The following is a 23698-nucleotide window of genomic DNA, read 5'->3' on the forward strand; positions in this document are numbered from 1 at the left end:
CCCACATGGGAAACCCAGATGAGCTTCCGGGCTCCTGGCTTTGGCCTGGCCCAGCCATGGCCATTTGGGCAGTGAACCAGTGGATGAAAGATTTCTCTCTCTCTTTCTCTCTCTCTCTCTGTAACTCTGCCTCTCAAATAAAAGTTTTCTTTCTTTAAAAAATCTGATGGGATCACACTATTCTTAGTTGGACAGTTTCTTCCTGGGCTGTGTGAGGTCATTTCTGGGTGTGAGGAAACAACCTGTGAGGAAGGGAGCTGTTATTCCAAATTGCAAGACAGAGTCAGATTTTGCACAAGGCAGAATCGATAGCTTTCTTTTCTAGGTCATGAAGGGGCTTTTTTCTTTCTTTTTTTTTTTTTTCTTTTTGGTCATGCTGCTATTGTTGCTTTGGGCTTATGATCTTCCATTATGATATTTCTACAAAGGATTTTCAAAAAGTACAAGGAAAATATTTGTTATGCAAACCTACATATGGATTGCAAAATTTTTTACACCAAAATTAACATGTCTTTTAATTCTGTTTTCCCAGGATTTTTTCAAGTACTTAGGTATTTTATGCATAAGTGTAGGTTGGTTGGAAATGGAATGTTTTTATAGATTGATTTAATTTTGCATTATCTTTCAGGGGTAAAAGCTAGGAATTCAACTTCATGGCTTAAGAGAATCATTTTCTTTTTTTCAAAAAGCAAAATGTAATGCTGAGATCAGAAATGATAAAAATACCCAGCGGCCTCATGGTTGTGCACGTTGCAGTCTTTCTGACTCAGATGCATGATCTCTATGCAATGAATAACTCAGTGTTTACCTTGGGAAGTAAAACCTCAGACTGCTACAAAATCACCACCAAACAGGACTCAGGTGTGCATAAAATCTTCTGCCGTCCTTACCCTCAACGTTTGGAAATGTTTTTTCCTATGTAATAAAGACACTGGCTTCTCATTAAAAACCAATGCACTTTTTTTAAAAAAAAAGGTTTTGGGACTTTTTTAAAGATTTATTTATTTACTTGAAAGAGTTACACACACAGAGAGAAGGAGAGGCAGAGAGAGAGAGAGAGGTCTTCCATCTGTTGGTTCACTTGCCAGTTGGCTGCAATGGCCAAAGCCGCTCAAATTCGAAGCCAGGAGCCAGGAGCTTCTTCCAGGTCTCCCACGTGGGTGCAGGGGCCCAAGGACTTGGGCCATCTTCTACTGCTTTCCCAGGCCATAGCAGGGAGCTGGATTTGAAGAGGAGCAGCTGGGACTCGAACTGGCGCCCATATGGGATGCCGGCACTGCAGGCGGTGGCCTTACTGGCCCCCCAATGCACTTTTCAATGCATATTTCCCAGAGAAGGTGCTGGAGAGGCCTTAACAAAATAGTAAGTGGCTCCTTGCTTTCCTTAGAAATTCAGGACTTGGGTCAGCATTATGGCATAGCAGGCTATCATGTCAGAACACCATTTTGAGTCCTGGCTGCTGCCTTTGGATTCAGCTCCTTGTACTTGGAAAAGCAGTGATGATGGCCCAAGCACTTGGGAGACCTGCACTCACATGGGAGACCTGAAAGAAGCTCCTGGCTCCTGGCTTCTCTCTGTCACTCTGCCTTTCAAATCCATAAATTAAAAATATTTAACAACAATCACAAAATCCCCCACTACTACCTTGAGAATTACTTGTTGGGTGTGTGTGGGGGTGAGGTGGGAGGTGCTGGGGGAGGCTCCTTTGTGTGACTGCCTTGGTGGTTTAGGGAGCAGGACCTTGGATTTCAAAGGAACAGAGGGGCTCCCGGCCCCACAGGGGCTCAGGAACAGGCCTCTGTGAGCACTCGCCGCGGTGCCCCACCTGACATTTCAACTCAGGCCTGGTGAGGACAGACAGACAGACAGATCCAACATAGCAGTCCTTCCAACCACCTTCTGCTACCCCTCTGAAGACAAAATTAGGAATCCACATTCCCACCTGCTGGGAGCTAAGGGGGTGAATTGTTACAGCCACTTGATGTTCAAAGTGCTTGGGTAATTGTTTGGGATAGAATCATAATAATAAAAATTTTTTAATGGAAAACATTTTGGCCCTTTTCTTTTAAATCTGCCATTGGTGTTTGAAGGTACTCAGAATTCTATGTGTGGGAATTTGGGAAGGACACGTGTTGATGTGTGCACGAGAGAGTTAAGACGAATGATAATTGAAAGAGATGATAGAAGCTAGTGGTTTCCATGGGGAAATAATCACGAACTGCTGTCAGACCGATTCCAATAAGAACATTGCTTTATGTGAAATGTTTTTTAAACAGCTCAGCCAAAGCATTAAGCCAGAGCACTTCTGGGGCCAGCTCTCTGCAGTACGTTTCTATCATCTGCACCTGAGCCGCCTCAGCTGCCACCCTTCCCTGTGCTTGACTGCGTGCGGTCAACCCGCAGCTGGAAGCGGGAACTCTCTGATTGCAGGAAGGGAGATCCTAAGGCAGTTCTGTCGTTTCGCCACGTGGATTCACAGTGAGGGGCCTGTGACGTCACTTCTGTGTGTGAGCCCGTGTCAAATGCTGGTACTCTGGGTAAGGTGTCTCTAATGATGCTAGAAAGACCCTCATGTGCTCCGGGGCCTGAGCCATGGACGTAGTTTCTCATCACCTGCACTTGTGCTTTCTGGCATTTCTTTTGGAGCAATACTCGTGGGCTGCATCTTTGTACCCCATTAGCCTTTCCATCTGAGCCCCTACACACTCCATGACACTTATTGGTGGGCATAGCTAAGTCCTATTTTAAATTGCAGCACAGAGCCTGGCCTGCGGCACAAAAGCCCACCGAGTGAAAGAACAACTCCTTGGTCAAGTCTCACTGCCCTTTCCTAGGAAGGCTGCACAGAGACCTTCCCTTTGCTGGTCAGTTCCGATTTCCACCCTGCTCCACCTGCTCTGCATGCGCCAACCACCACCTTTCTCTCCCCTGTCTTCCCTTTGGGTGGGGCCAGCAGGAGGCACGAGATTGGTGGGTGGAACAGGTAGGATGACGTATTGCTAGAATTGGCTGTATTCTTCTCTTTTTTAAAAGATTTATTTGAAAGGCAGTTACAAGGGTGGAAGGAAAGAGAGACAGAAAGAAAGGCATACACACACATATGTGTGTGTGTGTATATATATATATATATATAGAGAGAGAGAGAGAGAGAATCTTTCATCTGCTGATTCACTCCCCATATGGCTGCAATGACCAGAGCTGGGCTAGGCTGAAAGCTAGGACCCTGGAAATGTATCCAGGTCTCCCGTGTGGGTGACAGGGGCCCAAGTACTTGGGCCATCTTCTGCTGCTTTTCCCAGGTGCATTAGCAGGGAGCTAGTTTGGAAGTGGAGCATCTGGGACTCCAAAAGGCCTCATCTGGGCTGCCACTTTGCAGGAAGTGGTTTAGCCCGCTGTGCCACAGTGGCGGGCCCCACGTGTTGTTCTGTTGAAGCTCTCTCCACGTCCCTTGCCCAGAGCCTGGGCGGGCTCCTTGGTGTTACCAGCCACAGGTATTGCACTGGTTCTTACCGGTGTCTTGAAACCCTGCCCCTATCTTTGTCAACTTTGTGGCATTCTCTCCAATTAGCAGTTTGAAGGAGCCCACTGAATCCTGCTGGGACCTGACTTATATTTTCCCAAGTCACTCAGTTGACAAAGTAGTTGGTTATCTAGAAACCACAATTTGTCCCTCTTGCGTTGTTCCAAGTAGATACTCTGCTAGGCCAACCATTTAGAATCATCTGGAGCAGGGGTCAGCAAACTACAGCTCTCAGGCCAAGTGCAGCCCCGCCCCCTGTGGCTGCAAATGAAGCTTTATTGGAACACAGCCATGCCTCTTTGCTTGCTTGCTGTCTGTGGCTACTTTGAGCCACAACAGGAGGTGAGGTATTGCAACAGAATCCCAGAGGCCTGCAGGGTCTAAAATAGTCCCTATTTGACCCAGGGTAGGATAAACTTGGCTGATGCTTGATTTAGAAGAAAGCCAAAAGGTGAACTTCATTGTTTCATAGGAGTCTTGTGGGCCAACTGCTGGGGGCCCTTTGTGGGTGGCCCATGGCAATTCAGGGGGGATTCTGAACCCCAGGCGGAGCACCAGGTTGCCGCACCGACTGCTGGGGTACCCTGGCAGTGTCTCCTACTGCTCACCTAGTAAGCCAGCAAAACCAGGAGGCGTGTGTGCTAACGTGCTTATTCCTTGTGATTGCAAAATGAAAGGCTTTTCTGAAAAGAATGACTCTCTGGGTTGTGTTGGGATTTCTGCATCTATCTGTCTCCCCCACCCGACTCCGCGAGACCCTCTTGGGAGAGTCTGGGCCTGGCAGAGTGAGCTGACGCTCAGCAAATATTGCTGGACCTGGTCATCATCAAACTCTCCTTCAGAGAAGGAGAAAGGGAACCAGGAGGTGGAACGCATTCACCGGGAGATGTATTGGAGTTTTCTGGCTCTCTGAGTAGGATACGCTTGGCTGATGCTTGGTTTAGAAGGAAACCAGAACTTCTGCAAGTCTCTGCCTGCCTGGCCTTCACAGAGCGAGAGCAGCTATGAAAAAAGGCTGCTCTCCCCCAGAAGAGGATCTTTCGGGCACACTGGCTGCATCATCCGTGGAGCCCAGTGTGAAGTGAAGGATGGTGTCGGCAGGGCTGTCAGCCAAGTGCCGCCCCTCCCGGGCTGCACAGGCGGTGCACCCAGGATGCCTCATGGGTTCCTGAGAAAAGGCCGAGTGTGGAGAGTCGGGGCGTGCCCTCTCAGTCTGGAGGGGCTGCAAGGATGCTTGGGCCGTGGGCCCTGGGACTCTGCACTCCATCACTCCACAGCATCGCCACTGAGCTCACTGAGCTCAGCCCAGAGCTGCTCCTCTTCCCCGTGCCCAGACGCTGGCTTCTCACCGACTCTCCTGTGTGGCTCCTGCCCCTCCTTGATTGCAGTTTAATCCCAAGTAGCTTAAGCCACTCCATCTGGGGCCATAAACCACCTGTGTACTACAGCCTGTTTCGCTGCTTCTCTCTGGGGTGGCAGCTGGGTCCTGCCACAGCACCTGACTGGAGGACAGTGTGTCCCCAAGAATGGTCCCTAGCTTGCCCCCAGAAGCCTCTCTTGCCCCTTCCTCGCCACAAAAAGGGCTTGAGGTCCTGACCTAACCAATTTGTTGTGACACCTGCAGGCTTTCCTGAAACCAGACATTCACCTGCTGGCTGCTGGAGCTTCTCCCTGCCTCCTGGCCCAGCCCTACCTGCGTGCTAAGCCCTTCCCATCCCTCAAAATCCCCATGAACGACCTGGGGGCCTCTGGGTGCTGACAGTCACAGGTGGGGGGCTCTGAGCTCCAGCAAGGACTTCCTGACCTGTGCATCCTTTTTGCCTGGGGGGCAGTGGTAGGGGGTTCCCAACCCTCCCTCCTCCACCTACCCCTGCTGCAAAAGGGGGCTTAACACAAGGGAGTGCCTCGGTTCCCCTGCTGGAGGGTAGGGACCACCCCACACGATGGGCTCTGGTGGTGAGGGCTCTGGCGTCCTCACCCCCGCTGCACTGTCCCAGCTGTGAGGTCGTCAGGGCCCATGGCCCTGTGCCAAGGAAGCTGTCCAGGTTCCAAGTGCCCCTGCCCCACAAAGAGGCCACTGTGGCACCACGGTGCTGCAAAGGACACCCCTTGGCCTTGGAGATGCAGATGTCTGAAGTCCTGAGCTCTGGGCACTGTAGTAAATGAGCAAGTTTTTATTCTGTATAGGGAAGAGCATCACACAACAGAAAACTGCAATTAAGCACGAGCCCGGGGGGTGGGGCAAGTGGAGGTTGCCTTTGATCAGAAACCTCCATCAGGCCCCAAGGCCATGGCAATCCTCTGCTTCCTGGGGAGCTGGCCATTCTCAGGTCTCATTTGTCTCCCTGTGATTGACAAGCCCCAGATGCCAGCAGGTGCATCTAAGCTTGCTGTGCCTCTGTCGCTCCCCGTCTTCGTGGAGGAACGACACAGGATTCTGCGTTGTTCTTTCGTCTGCTCGGCCCTCCCCGGGGTTTGCTGCTGGTTCTTCCCGGGTTGGCTGCCGTCCCTTCCACGGAGGTGGAAGGGCAGTTCCCCCTGCCACATTCCCCACTTCCGCGGGGGAGCGGCACACCGCCGGCCGGCTCTCTCGGGGGCTGCACAGGTGTTATTCGGATAGATGTTCCCCTTAGATGTTCCTCTTAGATGTTCCTGGTGCATGTTGTCTCTCTCCTCCTTTATAGTCCTCTTCCTCCAATCCCAACTCTGCTACCCACACGCCGAGTACGCTGCTCTCCTCCAATCAGGAGCAGGTCCTGCTGTTTATTGGTTGAACTGGAGGCAGCTGTGTAGAAGCTGTTTCTCCCTTCTCAGCGCCATATTGTGGGAGAGCAGATGCATAGAATAAGTCTTAATTCCAGTAACTTAGTCTAGTCCGAGTTGCTCCCAGTTGCTCCCCACAGCCTCTGTGCATACCTGCTTGGTCTGCTGCTGGCTAAGGCAGCCTCGCCCCCCTCGGCTCCTCTTCCCACCCGGCCAAGCCCCTGGTTCCTCACCACCACCTGTGTGTTCTCTTGTCTCCCACAGGGTCCCCGATGGCACATAGAGCTGCAGCCTTGGGCAGGCCCTGCTCGGTCCCTGGATGAAGAAGCCTTGAGGTTCCTGAGCTATATCAGCACCACACAGGTTGTGTTTTGGGCCCAAGTGGGTTTGGTGGTCTTGTGAGAGCTACTGGTTGGCCCTGTGAAAGCAGGATTTGTCCAAGGGGCAGGGGAGTGGTTCTCAGCCGCTCCTGCTGGGACGTGCAAGGGACATGGTTTCCCAGGCGTTGTTGCTTCAGTGACCCACTCTCTCGGAGGCACGAAGTCACCTTGCTTTTGCTCAGGTGTCTGCTGCCTTGCACGAGTCTCATCAGTCTGAGATATTCTGATGATTCATCTCAAAGTGTTTTAAAAGATCCACTTTACAAAATTGCTTTGGAAACCTTTGAATGCAGCAGATCTGTCCCCGTGAGCAGGTGGTCGAGTGTGTCACCAAACAGAGCTGTCACGCAGAGGCCCGGGCCCCAGTGTGGACCTGGAGGATTTGGCCTCTTCATGGTTTGGCTGCAGTTGTGAGGTAGCCAGGGATGTGCCAGGCAGTGGAGCACGGGAGCCTGGGTGGGCGTGGGAGGGTGGGGGTGGAGAGTTAATGAACCCAAAGGCGCGCTGTCTCTTCAATGCACTTCACATCATTACTGAGCCCTGGCTTTTATTAGTGACTTAACCCACTGTGGCAGCTCCTGCCCAGCTCCTGGCTGAGACCATGCCCTGAGCAGCCAGAGACGTCTATTAAGGTGAAACTGTGCCTCTTAACACATTACATTAATCAGGAGGTTCCCTTCTCAAGTCGCCTGATCCTGGGGAAAAGGGAAGAGGATATCAAGGCTGGGAGGGGAACTTGGCTTTGAACTGAGAGGTATTAGTAGATTAACACCTGCCTGGGAGCCGAGCAGAGGTCACATTTGAGAAACTTCCCCATGGAGCTGTCGCAGCAGCCGGGGGATGCTGGATGCTTTGGGTCTCCCTTCAGCCCCTGGCTTTTGGCACCTTCCCTTCGCCTTCCAAATCTCACTTACAGCCAAACCATACTTTTCCTTTGGTAGAGAGAAACTATTTCTAGATCTTTAGGAGGCTACGTTTAGGGTGAAAGAAAGTCCCATTTTTCATATGCAATCAGACAGTCCCAGGGATTTTAGTATTTGTCACCCACGCATGGAAGTAAAAGCTTGTGCTATCCATCATGAGGGTTGGAAGGATGAATTGGTCCCCGTGCTTTTCATGATTTCATCTTGTTTTGCAGCTTCAGATTAATTTGGTGGACTTATGTAGACTTAATTAAAATACTGAGATTTTAATTTTACAGTTTGGGTTGACAAAAAGGATACATACCTGGACCTATTAACTTTGGTTTTAAAAAGCCCTTAAAGGTGACAGGGGAAGGCAGCAGCGTGATAGCTCTGTAAGTTAAGCAGTCATATCCCATATTCCATGTTGGAGTGCTTCATTTGAATCCTGGATACTCTGCTGCCAATCCAGCTTCTGGCTAGCATGCCTGGGAAGCAGCAGATGATGGCTCAAGTACTTGGGTCTCTACCACCCACATGGGAGACCCAGGTGGAATTCCTGGCTCCTGGTTTCAAGTCTGGCCCAGTCCCAGCCATTGCAAGTATTTGGGAAGTCAACCAGAGTATGGAAGATTCTCTCTCTCTCTCTCTCTCTCTCTCTCTCTCTATCTGTGTGTGTGTGTGTGTGTGTGTGTGTCTGTCTCTTTCTGCCTTTCAAGTAAATAAATAAATAAATCATTGGGGGAAAAAAAAACCCTTAAAAGCTCCAGAGGAAAACAAAAGGTGTCAAATTTATGAGTTGAATTTGAGGACTATGGGTTCCACCTCCCACCCCAAATTAAACACACCGAATGCAAGCCTTCAAATTCCATTCTGCATGTATTTCAGGCCAATATTGTCTACCTTGTGGAAAGCATATTTACTTAGAAGTTCTTGAGGCATGAGCTGATCATTTCAGACTCCTCTTGAGTCTTTCCCGTGAGCTATGGGCTTAGAGGCAAAGAATTCTTTCAAAGCGGCGCAGCAGCCTCTGATGTGAAGTGGCATGATGCTGTGGCCCTGGGTGATTTGCTTTCTTCTCTGGCTCTCACTGTTCATATGCTGAGAAGGACGAGATTGGATCAGATGGTTTCCAGGGTTGCTGTGATCTCGTGCTGTGCAGAGAGTAGCACAGGATTGTTATTTGCCCTGTGTTTTAAAAGATTTTTGTTTACATATTTGTGAAGCAGTGGGACAGAGAGACAACCATGCATTTGTTGAGCACCTGTAAGGTATCAAGAACTGCTAGGCTGTGAAGATATAGCTCTGCCCTCAAGGAGATGGTGTGTTAGTTGGAATGGAAGTATTATTATTCAGCTTCACTAGAAGAATTTTTGAAAAGATTTATTTATTAAAGGCAGAGAGAGAGAGAGAGGGAGGGAGAGAGAGAGAGAGGTGGGGAAGAGAGAGGTCTTCCATCCATTTTTTCATTCTCCTAAATGCCTGCAACAGCTGGGACTGGAACCAGGAGCCAGCAACTCCATCCCCAGGTCTCCCATATGGGTGTTAGGAACCCAAGTACTGCTTCCTCCCAGGTCAGGTGCATTAGCAGGAAGCTGCCTGGGAAGTGGAGGCAGGACTCTCTGATCTGGGATGTGGACATCTCAAGTCGTGGCTTAACCTGCTGTGCCAAAACACTGGCCCCACTAGAAGGCTTCTGTCCTTCAGGAAGAGTGAGATGAAGTTCCAGACCTTACAGTGTATTTGTAATCAGGGGTCACTTTACCCAAGTAAAGCACTGTGTTTTGCTGTGCTTCTCAGCTGCCAGGAGGCCAGCTGGTGGGAGCCATCTGCAATGACAGTGAGTGTTTCTTAAGCAGAATCTTTGCCTAGCCATTGCTCCCTCCCCCTTTCTGTGTAATGCAGGGCTTTGGGGCTGCTTTTGTGCCTTGTACCTCATTTAGAATGCATCTTGACAAGGAAAGCCTGCAATAACACTCTACCAAAAAAAAAAAAAAAAGCTGGCAAAAATATTAGAGCCACCATTACCTCCAGTTTTCACAGTTAGCAGGAATGAGTCATGATGGGCAAGAGAAAAATAAAACCTCTGAAGGTACGAAAGCAAATTCCACCCCCTTCCTCTTATGCTGTTTTAACAAAATATTATTTCCCTCAAATCTGTGTGCCAGCTTGTACAGCAAGGCCCAGCATTTGGTACATTCATTGTTGATTTGTTCATGCCTCAACTCTGCAGATATTTGTTGGGGACTGGCTTTGTGGCTGGCACTGGGGTATCAATACTGGGTAGAACAGGTGCATCTCCCACTCCCAAGCAAACATCGAGAGTGAATGAGAATTATGTGTTCTATGCGACAGAGGATGCACCCGTGGGTGGAGATGGCTCTGTCGGCTGAGGGGGCTTGCGTGCAGAGGCACAGGGCATGGGACAGTGTGGCACTGGGCATGCTTGGGCATGACAGCCCTGGACTTGTGCAGGGTGTGGTTAGGGACTTGCAGTTTTAAAGCCCCAAAAGGTAAGGGCAGAGTGTGCTGCCCATGAAGCTCTGTGTGACTGGACACTGCTGTTTGTGGAACATGAAAGACCATGATTGTACTGCGTGTGATGTGATGTGATGCCCTGTCGACGCCTGACAGCAAATGGTTAAGTCGTAAAGACAGCGCTGTATTCTAAGGGAAGGCTCCAGATTCAGCTTTTTATGGCAACCCCCAAACCATATGCCTCCCGGAAGCATGCCTTGCAGTATAAATGAATCTCAGCAACACTGGCTGTTTTAAAAACTAAAATGTGCTTTCAAATGCATCTGTCTTTCCGCTCTATCCCCTATCTATCAATCATCTAATTATCTACTCATCTATCAACTTATAAGAATATCTTGAGCACCTAGGCTCTGGAGATTGGGACTATAACTTTACAACAATAGTATCTGTTATATCCACTGCCACACACACACACACACCCCTCAGGCTGAAAACAACAAAAATACAAGCCTGCCTTGGAACCCCGATACTGTCTAGAACATACAAGTGTGTGGAACTCAGTTGAAATGATCCTTGCTGAGATCCCGAAATTTTAAGGGGTCCCTTTGCTAGATTCTATTTATGAGATGGCAAAAATGCTACTTAAGCTAATGGGATACAAAATACAGTGAAAATGAATTGGGTCCTTTTAAGTAACTACAAATCATTTCAGGAAACATTTTTTCCCCTGGAGTCTATTTCCCTTTGTCTAGGCCTACTTTGAAGTGGCTAAAATTACAAGAGGATTGAGACGGGCAGAAAACATAATTACTTGAGTTGGAGCTTAGCTAGAAGTTACTGCCCTCTCTCATTTTGCTTGCACGAGAGTTTATTGAAGCCCTAGCAATAAATCTTAACTAGAAAGTTTTTTTAAAAAATCAATATTTAATTAATTTTTGGAGGAGAATTTTATGAAGCACTCCTAGTTGTTTTCCAAAGCTAATGTCTATCAATGAGATGGTTAATAAATGCTTAAAACTGAATAACTCTGGTGTTGTATTTTTTTGAACTAAGAGAGGAAGGGGGAATGTTGTTGGAGAGATTGAATGGAAAAGAGTGCAGGATGAAATCTGTAGAATAAGAAATGCTTAAAGGAGACCAAGTGCCATCTTTAAAAATATATTTATTGGGGCCGGTGCAGTGGCGCACTAGGTTAATCCTCTGCCTGTGGCTCCGGCATCCCATATGGGCGCTGGGTTCTAGTCCCAGTTACTCCTCTTCCAGTCCAGCTCTCTGCTGTGGCCCGAGAGGGCAGTAGAGGATGGCCCAAGTACTTGGGCTCCTGGACCCACGTGGAAGACCAGGAAAAGGCTCCTGGCTCCTGGCTTTGGATCAGTGTAGCTCCAGCCGTGGCGGCCATTTCGGGGGTGAACCAACGGAGGGAAGACCTTTCTCTGTGTGTCTCTCTCTCTCACTGTCTGTAACTCTACCTGTCAAATAAATAAATAAAAATATTTTTAAAAATGTGTTTATTTATTTATTTTGTGTGTGTGAGAGAGACTGATCTTTTATCCATTGATTCAGTCCCCAAATATCCAAAGGAGCTGGGACTGAGCCAGGCCAAAGCTAGGAGCCTGGAACTCAGTCCGAGTCTCCCATGTGGGTGGCAGGGACACAAGCACTTGAGCTGCTGCCTCTCAGGTTGCTCGTTAGCAGGAAGCTGGAATTAGGAGTGGGGACCTGAACCCAGGCACTCCTCTGTGGGCATCCAAGAGGCATCTGAATGCCCATCCCAAAGGGTCATCTTTAAGAATAAAGCCCAAGACCCTGATCTTGCCAGAGCAAGAGCACCTGCACCTCAAAGCCCTGACTCTGGCCCTTAATACTCACCTGACATTTGGAGGCCTCTGACTAATCGCCAGTGCCAACCCCTCCAGCCCTCTGTTGGGGGTGTGGCAGGGGAGCTGCAGCGTCCAGTCTGAAGCTCTGGTCCAAGCATAGCATCTCCCCTTAGTGCTAAGGCACAGGCGAGACCAGGCTGGGACGTTTCACAGAGGCTTCACTAGACACCTCCAGTAAACTCACAGGACCACCTGCTTCAGTGTCACCTGGGGTCACTTATGCACATCCCACCCACAGGTGTCAGCCTCAGAGATTCCTATTTGGCCGTTCTGCTGTAGGACCCAGGAATCCACACTTGAACCATTTCCCAGGTGATTCTGAGAAACACCATGGAAGAGGGTACAGTTAGGCTGTGATGGTGTTAATGACAAAGGCCTGTGGACATCGTGTCCTGACCTGTCACTTTGGAGGTTCAGAGGGAGAAACACACACAAAGAACAGCCACAGATGGGAATCATTGTACCACTTTCATCAAAACTCCATGCTCTGGGGCAAATGGCCCAGGCTTATGAGGTCCTGGCCTGCTTTGGGGCCCCATGGCCGTGCCCTGACCTGCCTTCCTGCTGCAGGTGGGACGTGGAACACAGTGCTAAGGAAGGCACTGATGTTTGAGGCCGTCATCTGCTCACCAGCAGAATCGGCCCCAGCGAGCACGTGGGGCTCTGGCTAATTAGATTAGCAACGTGGCTTCCCTGGGGTGAGTGGGCAGGCAAGGGCTTGATTTCCATTCATCTGTGGGAGAATAGGAGGAGATGAATTATACAAGTGAACTGTTGATGCACACTGCTAATAAATGTGTTCTGTGGCAGCGCCTCGAGAAAAGACCCCAATTCCACTTTCTGTTATTTTTCCTTCCAACAGTGGTTGGAGATAGAGAGGGACAGAGCCTGGGTGATGGAGGAATAATATATATAATATATATTATGTTTTATAATGTATATAATATATATTACGTTTTATAATATATATATTTATATACAAAATAGATGGCCCACTTTTTCAGCTTCGCTCTGAGCTATCCAGAACCTGGCAACAGACACTCTCGTGGTCCCTGACGAGTAATCCCAGGATGGTCTTGTCAGGCCTGCCCCAGGTGTTAGCAGATGTAATCCAGGAGCTGTATTAGTTGAAAAGGCTGCACAAAATATGCTCTTCTTAGCCTAACAATTTGGAAAATCAGTTAAATAAAAAGATCGAACAAACCCAGAATGTCTTCTTTAGAAGAAAATTTCTTGCCGTTCGGTTTCCCACAAAGGAAAGCAATGAACTTCAACAAACCCTTTGCATCTGGAGCGATCCATGATGCGACAGCAAGAGCGGTGCGTCCAGGGGCCATCGCGATGAGCGGGAGAGTTTTGAGGGTTTGGGGGAATACTGTTGCTCAGTATGATACATGTCTTGGCTATAGAACTGGTTTTCTTCTGTGCCAACAGACTCAGCCCTGCAAATGGTACCAGCCTCCAACACAAGTCCGCATCCCTTAGGAAGTACATTTGCCTAAGTGCAGCTGAAATGAGCGACTTGCTTCTGCTTGACTTCAGTACACATTCCCTTTGGTTTGCTCCTCTCATTTGGATGCATGAGCTAAGAGAAGGGCTTCGGCTAGCTGAGGAAGAGCCTCCTGCCTGGAGCTCCTGCCCTTCTCTCCCAGGAGGAGGCTCATTAAAGCAGCGCCTCGCCGAGGGATGCTGCCTCATCAGCAGGCACTGCTCATTCCTCTAGAGCCATGATCCACGATTTACTCGGGCTAACACATGCCATCCTTCCAGTCCCTGGTGCCCCCACCTTCCCTGCCAGGAACAGGGGATCACCTTGTACGTCTCCTCCTGAGATCGGGGCCTTCTAGAAGGGACACTGCCCCGTCTGGAGTGCCCTGGGGCAGCTTCCCCCTCCAAGACTAACACCGCTCCATGAGGCCCTCCTGGCCCTTCTTGCCCCATCTCTGCTCCTGACTCTCCTCTTTGCCTCGTGTGTGTGGCAATAGCAGCTCTCAGCTTCCCTTCAGACCTGCACATAGTCTCTCTCTAAGGTAACTTATTACTTGCCATGTATTTGAAATTCCTCCTCGCGTTGTACAGCAGTCTTGTGGCTCCCCGGGGATGGGAGCAGTTAGCCGTAGAAGACATAACTCTCTTCTTACTTAAGGTTTCCAGGGGCCAGGGAAGCTGTAAGTCCCTCCCTGCCATTTCTCATCCAGCATTTTAAATTATTCACATTGATTTCCAATCCTTCCAGATTGCATGCAATCGTATGAGTACCTTCAGCCTGGCTACTGACTCCAGCCCTGCCAAGCAGCCCTGGTCAGTGTGTCTCGATGACAGGTTTGGCTTAGCTCAGCAAATCCACAACAAGCAGTGCCGCCTCTATTCTTTAGGGTAAGTACGTGTTTTCCAGCGGAAGGAAACAAACACTCTTGCAGGCAGCAATGGCTTTTCCAGCAACACAACTTGAGTGGCTGCAGTGCAGAGCAGGTGCTCTGCTGCCATCATTGCTGATGGGTCTGTTAGGTAGCTGCAGGCACAGGCTCGTCACAGGGGTGCCCTCAGCTTGAGCCACTTTTCCTCGCATTCTGCTGATAACAAGTTAGCAGCATAAGGACAATCATGTTGGTGAGACCAGTGGTTTTTTTTTTTTTTAATTTTATTTATTTATTTATTTATTTGACAGATAGATAGTGTGAGAGAGAGACAGAAAGGTCTTCCTTCCGTTGGTTCACCACCCGCACATGGCCGCCACGTCCAGAGCTACACCGATCCAAAGCCAGGAGCCAGGTGCTTTTCCTGGTCTCCCATGGGGTGCAGGGCCCAAGCACCTGGGGCATCCTCCACTGCCTTCCCAGGCCACAGCAGAGAGCTGGCCTGGAAGAGGAGCAACCGGGACTAGAACCCGGTGCCCATATGGGATGCCAGTGCTACAAGCGGAGGATTAACCAAGTGAGCCACGGCGCCTGCCCTGAGACCAGTGGTTTCTAGCTAAAGTTGGAGCACCCTTATTTTAAAAGAGAGAGGAGCGTATTCATGAATTCGGCTTGAAAAAAAGAGAGCATGTTAGAAATTTGGTGCAGAGGATGAGTGAGCCACAACATGTAATGGCCACTGCTGGCTTTTTATCTCTGGTGCCAATGGTGAATCTATGTACACTGGGCAGGAACTCTTATGAAAACCATGTGACTTTATCAAAACTGCTTGAGAAAAACTGACATTCAGTTATTCTGGTTGAAAATCACCTAAATGTACAAATGGACTTGGAAAGCTTTTTTTGTGAAAGGATGAATATAAAGTACTGAGACTATTTCACCAAATATACCAGTGCTTTGGAAACAGCCCTGAACTTACAAATGGCATCTGTCTCAAAAAAGGGCAAGAGGGGATTAATTTTGTTTGGAAAACACTGTTCCATAGGCTCTTTGTAGATGCTGTGTAGGTTCCCAGGCTAGACCACTGGAGTCCTTTACAAGCAACCAACACTGGGGACCCTAAAAAACTGTCACCTGCCTGACCCTCATCTGTGGTCTACCTTCCTGTCCAGGTGTGGTATCCACCTGCCAGGACACTAGGTGGTCAGGGTTAGGGGCAGACGTCTGGGTGATGCAGAGACCTAGCCAGGGGAGTGAATTCAGGGGGTCACCATTGCTGTCAGACAATAACAAATGAGGATTCAAGCTACTGGGGATCTTTTTAAAGAAAACAAAAGACTCAAATAAGAATTTAAAGATAGCAAATATTCTTAATGGGTTAAATGAAGACAGATGAGGGGACTTGAAGAGGTGCATGTTTTGGCTAAAACCTCTAGGAATATATTAAACAGCAATGGTGAGAATGGCCATCCTTGTCTGGTTTTAGATCTTAGGGGGAATGCTTCCAACTTTTCCCCATTCAATAGGATGCTGGCTGTGGGTTTGCCATAAATTGCCTTGATTGTGTTGAGGAATGTTCCTTCTATACTCAATTTGCTTAAGGTTTTCATCATGGAAGGATGTTGTATTTTATCAAATGCCTTTTCTGCATCTATTGAGATAACCACATGGTTTTCTTCTTTAATTTGTTAATATGATGTATCACATTTATTGATTTATGAAGGTTGAATCATCCCTGCATACCAGGAATAAATCCCACTTGGTCTGGGTGAATGATCTTTCTGATGTGTTGTATTCGATTAGCTAATATTTTGTTGAGGATTTTTGCATCTATGTTCAAAAGAGATATTGGTCTATAGTTCTCTTTCTCTGTCTTATCTTTTTCTGGTTTAGGAATTAAGGTGATGGAGGTTTCATAGAAGGAGTTTGGGAAGATTCCCTCCCTTTTAGTTGTTTTGAATAGCTTCAGAGAAATTGGAATTAGTTCTTCTTTAAATGTTTGGTAGAATTCAGCAGTGAAGCCATCTGGTCCTGGGCTTTTCTTTGTTGGGAGCATCTTTATTACTGGTTCCATCTTGGTTATTGGTCTTTTTAGGTTTTCTATGTCTTCATGACTCAATTTTGGTAGATTGTATGTGTCTAGAAATCTATCCATTTCTTCTAGGTTTCCCGATTTGTTGGCATACAGCTCTTTGTAATAATTCCTGATCATTCTTTTTATTTCTGGGGTATCTGTTGTAACATTTCCTTTTTTCATCTCTGATTTTATGTATTTTGGTCTTCTCCTTCTTTCTTTTTTTGGTTAGTTGCACCAATGGTGTGTCAATTTTGTTTATTTTTTCAAAAAGCCAGTTTTTCATTTCGCTGATTTTTTTTTGTTTTAGCCAGAGCCATTAGGCAAGAAGAATAAATCAAAGGAATACATATTGGAAAGGAGGAAGTCAAACTATCCCTATTTGCATATGACATGATTCTACATGTAGGGGATCCAAAAGACTCCACTGAGAGACTATTGAAACTCATAAAAGTGTTTGGTAAAGTGACAAGATATAAAATCAGCATGGAAAAATCAATAGCTTTTGTATAAACAGACAATACCTCCAAAAAGAATTACATAATTTGAAATAAATTTAGCCGAGGATGTGAAAGACCTCTAGAATGAAAATTGTAAAATATTAAAGAAAGAAATAGAAAAAAAAAAACATTAAAAATGGAAAAATCTTTCATGTTCATGGATTAGAAGAATCAACATCATCAAAATGTCCATATTTAATAAGTGTCAAAGGGATCACATAAATAAGACCAAGTGTCTGCTAATAATAATAGACATAATTAAAAAAGAGAGAATGATCCAACATGGGAAGTGGGCCACACAGCAGACTCAGAGAATGACAAATGCCCTAAACAGCACTGTGGTCTCAGAATCAGGCGTTAAGGGATTTGGATCTGGCTAAAAATCCCATGAGAACATTTCAGGCATGGAAAGCCAAGACACTGTGGCAAAAAATGACCTACATGAAGATTTCTGTGAGTGAGATCCCAGCGGAAAGAAGGGGCCATCAAAGAAGGAGGTGCCTTTTTCTGAAGGGAGGAGAGAACTTCCACTTTGATTATGGCCTTGTCTAAATAAGGTTGGAGTTTGTGAACTCAAGAGGCTTCCATAGCCTTGGCAGCTCATGACAAGAGCCTCGGGTGAATACTGACATCATAAACAAGAGTGTCAATAGTTAAATCAACAACAGGAGTCATTGTGCACTTGCTCCCCATGTAGGATCTCTGTCGTTAATGAGCTGTACTATGAGAATTAAAGGTAAAACTAGTTTTCAAATTGTACTTTATACTTTGTGTGTCTGTGTGGGTGCAAACTGTTGAAATCTTTACTTAGTATAGAGTTGATCTTCTGTATATAAAGCTAATTAAAAATGAATCTTAATGAAGAATGGGATGGGAGAGGGAGTAGGGATGGTTTGGGGGTGGGAGGGTGTATGGGGGGGAAGAACCACTATAATCCAACAGCTGTACCTATGAAATTTATATTTATTAAATAAAAGCTTTCTTAAAAAATGTCCATATTCAGGGGCTGGCACTGTGGTGTAGCGAGTAAAGCTACTGCCTGCAGTGCTGGCATCCCATACGGTCATCGGTTTGAGTCCCAGCTGCTCCACTTCCAATCCAGCTCTCTGCTATGGCCTGGGAAGGCAGTAGAAGATGGCCTAAGTCCTTGGGCCCCTACAAACACATAGGAGACCTGGAAGAAGCTCTGGATCCTGGCTTCAGATCGGTGCAGCTACAGCTGTTGTGGCCATCTGAGGAATGAACCAGCAGATGGAAGATCTCTTTCTCTCTCTCTCTGCCTCTGCCTCTCTGTAACTCTGCCATTCAAATAAGTAAATAAATATTTTTTAAAAAAAGAAAAAAGAAAATGTCCATACTACCAAGAGCAACTTAGAAATTCAATGTGCTCCCAATCAAAATATCAATGAATAGAGAACACAGGGGAAACTCTGCAAGACAGACATAGGCAAAGACTTCTTGGAAAACACCCCAGAAGCACAGGCAATCAAAGACAAAATTGATAAATGGGATTACATCAATCTGAGAAGCTTCTGCACTGCAAAGGAAGCACTCAGCAAGGTGAAGAGGTAACTGAGAAAATGGGAGAAAATATTTGCAAACTAAGCAACTGATAAAGGGTTAACATCCAGAATCTATAAAGAATTCAAGAAATTCAACAACAAGAAAACAAGTAATCTATTTAAGAAATGGGCCAAGGACTTGAACAGGCATTTTTTTAGAGAGGAAATTCAAATTGCCAACAGACACTTGAGAAAATGCTCAGCATCACTGGCTGTCAAAGAAATGCAAATCAAAACCACAGTGAGGTGTCACCTCACTCCAGTTAGAATGGCTCTCATACAGAAATCAACAATGAAAAAATGCTGGTGCTGATGTGGGGAAAAAGATACCCTGGTCTACTGTTGGTGGGAGCATAAACTGGTGCAGCCAGCCACCATGGAAGACAGTATGGAGATACCTCAGAAATTTGAATATAGACCTACCATATGATCCAGTCATTCCACTCCTGGGAATTTACCCAAACCAAAAGAAATAAGCACATGAAAGATTTATCTGTACCCACATGTTCATTGCAGCATAATTCACAATACCTAAGATGTGGATTCAACCTGGATGTCCATCAACTACTGACTAGATAAAGAAATTACAGTATATATACACTATGGAGTACTACTCAGCTGTTAAAAAATGAAATATTTCTTGTGCAACAAGGTGGATGCAACTGGAAACCATTATACTTAGTGAAAAAAGCCAATCCCAAAAAGACAGATATCATGTTTTCCCTGATCCATGGTAATTAATAGAGTACCTAAAATGTAATACATTGGAGTGAAATAGACCTTTTGAGATTTGATGATTATTTATAGCCTTGTCTCTTCCATTGAGGAACAGGTTTTTATTTTTTCTCTTCATATTATTTGTTGAACTCTTTTACTAAGCATAGGGTTAGCTACATGACCATTAAGTAAACTGAAAATAAATCTATAAAAATTAAGAGTGGGAATGCAAGGTGAGGAAGGGTTGGAGTGTGGGTGGGAGGTAGGGTAGGGAGGCAAGTGTCACTATGTTCCCAAATCTGTGTATATGAAATATATTAAACTTGTATAACTCAAATTAAAAAATTTTAAAAATAAAGTGTGTGTTTTGCAAAAACTAAGCATGGATTTTAAAATTCCCCTGCACCAAAATTAATATATCCTCTTACTCCATTTTCACGAACTTTCTGAGGTACCCTCATGCTGATGGTGCCTCTTGCTAGAACTCAGCACACAGTAGGCACAAGTTTGCTACATAAAGGATTGCTGATCCCAATGACGATACCAAAGACATTCTTCTCTGATCTAGAAAAAATGATGCTGAAATTCATATGGAGGCACAAGAGACCTCGAATAGCTAAAGCAATCTTGTACAACAAAAACAAAGCCGGAGGCATCACAATACCAGATTTCAGGACATACTACAGGGCAGTTGTAATCAAAACAGCATGGTACTGGTACAGAAACAGAGGGATAGACCAATGGAACAGAATAGAAACACCAGAAATCAACCCAAACATCTACAGCCAACTCATATTTGATCAAGGATCTAAAACCAATTCCTGGAGCAAGGACAGTCTATTCAATAAATGGTGCTGGGAAAATTGGATTTCCACGTGCAGAAGCATGAAGCAAGACCCCTACCTTACACCTTACACAAAAATCCACTCAACATGGATTAAAGACCTAAATCTACGACCTGACACCATCAAGTTATTAGAGAACATTGGAGAAACCCTTCAAGATATTGGCACAGGCAAAGAGTTTCTGGAAAAGACCCAGGAGGCACAGGCAGTCAAAGCCAAAATCAACTATTGGGATTGCATCAAATTGAGAAGTTTCTGTACTGCAAAAGAACAGTCAGGAGAGTGAAGAGACAACTGACAGAATGGGAAAAAATATTTGCAAACTATGCAACAGATAAAGGGTTAATAACCAGAATCTACAAAGAGATCAAGAAACTCCACATCAAAACAAACAACCCACTTAAGAGTTGGGCCAAGGATCTCAATAGACATTTTTCAAAAGAGGAAATCCAAATGGCCAACAGGCACATGAAAAAATGTTCAAGACCACTAGCAATCAGGGAAATGCAAATCAAAACCACAATGAGGTTTCACCTCACCCCAGTTAGAATGGCTCACATACAGAAATCTACCAACAACAGATGCTGGCGAGGATGTGGGGAAAAAGGGACATTAACCCACTGTTGGTGGGAATGCTAACTGGTCAAGCCACTATGGAAGTCAGTCTGGAGATTCCTCAGAAACCTGAAGATAACCCTACCGTTCGACCCAGCCATCCCACTCCTTGGAATTTACCCAAAGGAGTTTAAATTGGCAAACAAAAAAGCGGTCTGCACCTTAATGTTTATTGCAGCACAATTCACAATAGCCAAGACCTGAAACCAACCTAAATGCCCATCAACGGTAGACTGGATAAAGAAATTATGGGATATGTACTCTTTAGAATACTATACCGCAGTAAAAAACAATGAAATCCAGTCATTTGCAACAAAATGGAGGAATCTGGAACACATCATGCTGAGTGAAATAAGCCAGTCCCAAAGGGAAAAATATCATATGTTCTCCCTGATCGGTGACAACTGACTGAACACCAAAAAGGAAACCTGTTGAAGTGAAATGGACACTATGAGAAATGGTGACTTGATCAGTATAGCCCTGACTGTTGATGAACAACTTAATACGTTATCCCTCTTAGTATTTTTTTTGTCTATTCTACTTAATACTACTGGTTTAATTCTGTAATTAATACACAGTTATTCTTAAGTGTTAAAATTAAACTGAAATGTGATTCCTGTTAAATATAAGACTGGGAATAAGAGAGGGAAGAGATGTACAATTTGGGACATGCTCAAGCTGACTTGCCCCAAATGGTAGAGTTAGAAACATACCAGGGGATTCCAATTCAATCCCATCAAGGTGGCATGTACCAATGCCATCTCACTATTCCAAGTGATCAATTTCAGTTCACAGTTGATCATAATGAAAGGACTAAGAGTCAAAGGGATCACATAAACAAGTCTAGTGCCTGCTAATACTAACTGATAGAATAAATAAAGGGGAGAGCGATCCAACATGGGAAGCGAGATACACAGCAGACTCGTAGAATGGTGGATGTCCTAAATAGCACTCTGACCTCAGAATCAGCCCTAGAGGCATTCCGATCAGGCTGAAAAGCCCATGAGAGTATTTCAGGCATGGAAAGCCAAGACACTCTGGCAAAATAAAATAAAATAAAATAAAAAAACCAAACACCTAAATGAAAGATCTCTATAAGTGAGATCCCAGTGGAAAGAACAGGTCTTCAAAGAAGGAGGTACCTTTCTCTAAAGGGAGGAGAGAACTTCCACTTTGACTATGACCTTGTCTAAACAAGATAAGAGTCGGAGAACTCAAGGGGCTTCCATAGCCTTGGAAACTCATGACTGGAGCATAGGGAGATTACTGATGCCATAAACAGGAGTGTCAATTTGTAAAGTCAACAACAGGAGTCACTGTGCACTTACTCCTCATGTAGGATCTCTGTCCTTAATGTGCTGTACATTGAGACTTAATGCTATAACGAGTACTCAAACAGTATTTTTCACTTTGTGTTTCTATGTGGGTGCAAACTGTTGAAATCTTTACTTAATGTACACTAAACTGATCTTCTGTATATATAGAAAATCGAAAATGAATCGTGATATGAATGGAAGGGGAGAGAGAGCAGGAAAGGGGAGGGTTGTGGGTGGGAGGGAAGTCATTGTGGGGTGGGGGGAAACCAATGTAGTCCATAAGCTGTACTTTGGAAATCTATATTCATTAAATAAAAGTAAAAAAAATATAAAGGACTGCTGGAGACAACAAGATTGGAGAGGGAAGCTGGTTGTGTTGTGGTTGAAATGGGAAGGGCTGGGTTGGGTGAGAGGCTCAGCCAGGGGATCAGGGCAGAGCTCGTGTTCTGGGAGCCAGCAGCTCTGCCGCCGGACTGCAGGGAGAGTGCAAGCTGTGACAGCAGGGTTTAGTTTATGTCATATTAAAAATGTCTGAAAGTAGGTCATAAAAATCATAGTCGAGTACCACATGCAAATTGCAGATCTCAGTTTGGTCCTATATTTTTTGCTCCAAACTGCCTTTATATTTTACACTCTGGAATAATTTTGTTTAAAGCATATACTAACTGAGTAAAATAAAACTTGGAATGCTGCTTTTGGGGAAAATTTAAAAAATTTTTAAAATATTTATTCAAGAGGCAGAGTGATAGAGAAGGGGGTTGAGGAAGAGAAAGGGGTCCCACCCCTTGATTTACTCCCCAAATATTTGCAATGGTTGGGCTGAGCCCAGACTTGAGTTAGCAGCTGGGAACTCAGTCTGGCTCTCCCAGGTGGGTGACAAGACTTAAGCTGCTGGCGCTGTCACCTGCTGCCTCCCAGGGCCTGTGTTAGCAGGAAACTGGAACCGGGAGCCAGAGCTGGGACTGGAACTCAGGCACTCTGATATAGGATACAGCCATGTTAACTGGTGTCCTGGTGTTTTGTTTTTTTTTTTTATTTTATTTTTTTATCTGAGAAGTAGAGTTACAGACAGACGGAGACACACACACACACACACACACACACACACGAGGTCTAGAGGTCTTCCATCCACTGATTCACTCCCCAAATGGCTGCAATGGCTGATCTGAAGCCAGGATTTTCCTCCGGATCTGAGGCCCACTGCTTTCTCAGGCCATAGCAGAAAGCTGAAAAGGAAGAGGAGCAGCCAGGACTGGAACCAACACCCATATAGGATGCCAGTGCCGTGGGCAGAGGCTTAGCCCACTGCGACATGGCGAGGGCCCCCTAACTGGTGTCTTAACTGCTACGCTAAGTGCCTGCCCCAAGGGGAAATTTTTTAATTCCTCAGAGGCATTGAACACGATTGTTCTACAATAAGATTTCATATTGTTACATGTAAAAAGATATTCTTTTTTATTTAAATTTTACCATTTAAAATCAACATTTGAAATCCCACTGAGAAAATAAATTAATAGGTTATAAGGCTCATTATTTGCTGAAAAACTTAGAAATGTTTAACTGAAAGCTGGAAACTAAGGAAAATATTTCTGATGGCTCACAAAGGATGCTCTGAACTGTGGGTGATTGTGGGGAGCAACTCGGACTAGACTAAGTTACTGGAATTAAGACTTATTCTATGCATCTGCTCTCCCACAATATGGCGCTGGGAGAGGAGAAAGCAGCTTCTACGCAGCTGCCTCTTGCCAACTTCAGTGATGACCTCCAGGAGCTGATCCTGCTCCTGATT

General features: G+C 45.8%; 1 protein-coding gene across 2 annotated transcripts in view; it reads left to right on the forward strand.

Moving 5' to 3' along the window:
* METTL24 (methyltransferase like 24) overlaps nt 1–23698 on the forward strand; it is a 126788-nt gene that overhangs the window by 35796 nt on the left and 67294 nt on the right. The window contains exons 2-3 of one of the 2 annotated variants that reach the window (XM_002714897.5): nt 6548–6646; nt 14160–14299. In XM_002714897.5, coding sequence (XP_002714943.5) covers nt 6548–6646; nt 14160–14299 — 239 coding nt within the window. Of the gene's footprint in view, nt 1–6547; nt 6647–14159; nt 14300–23698 lie in introns of those variants that run through there. The other variant, XM_070073702.1, reaches the window with a different exon arrangement.

Source organism: Oryctolagus cuniculus, chromosome 5, assembly GCF_964237555.1.
Source record: "Oryctolagus cuniculus chromosome 5, mOryCun1.1, whole genome shotgun sequence".
NCBI classification, from domain to species: domain Eukaryota; kingdom Metazoa; phylum Chordata; class Mammalia; order Lagomorpha; family Leporidae; genus Oryctolagus; species Oryctolagus cuniculus.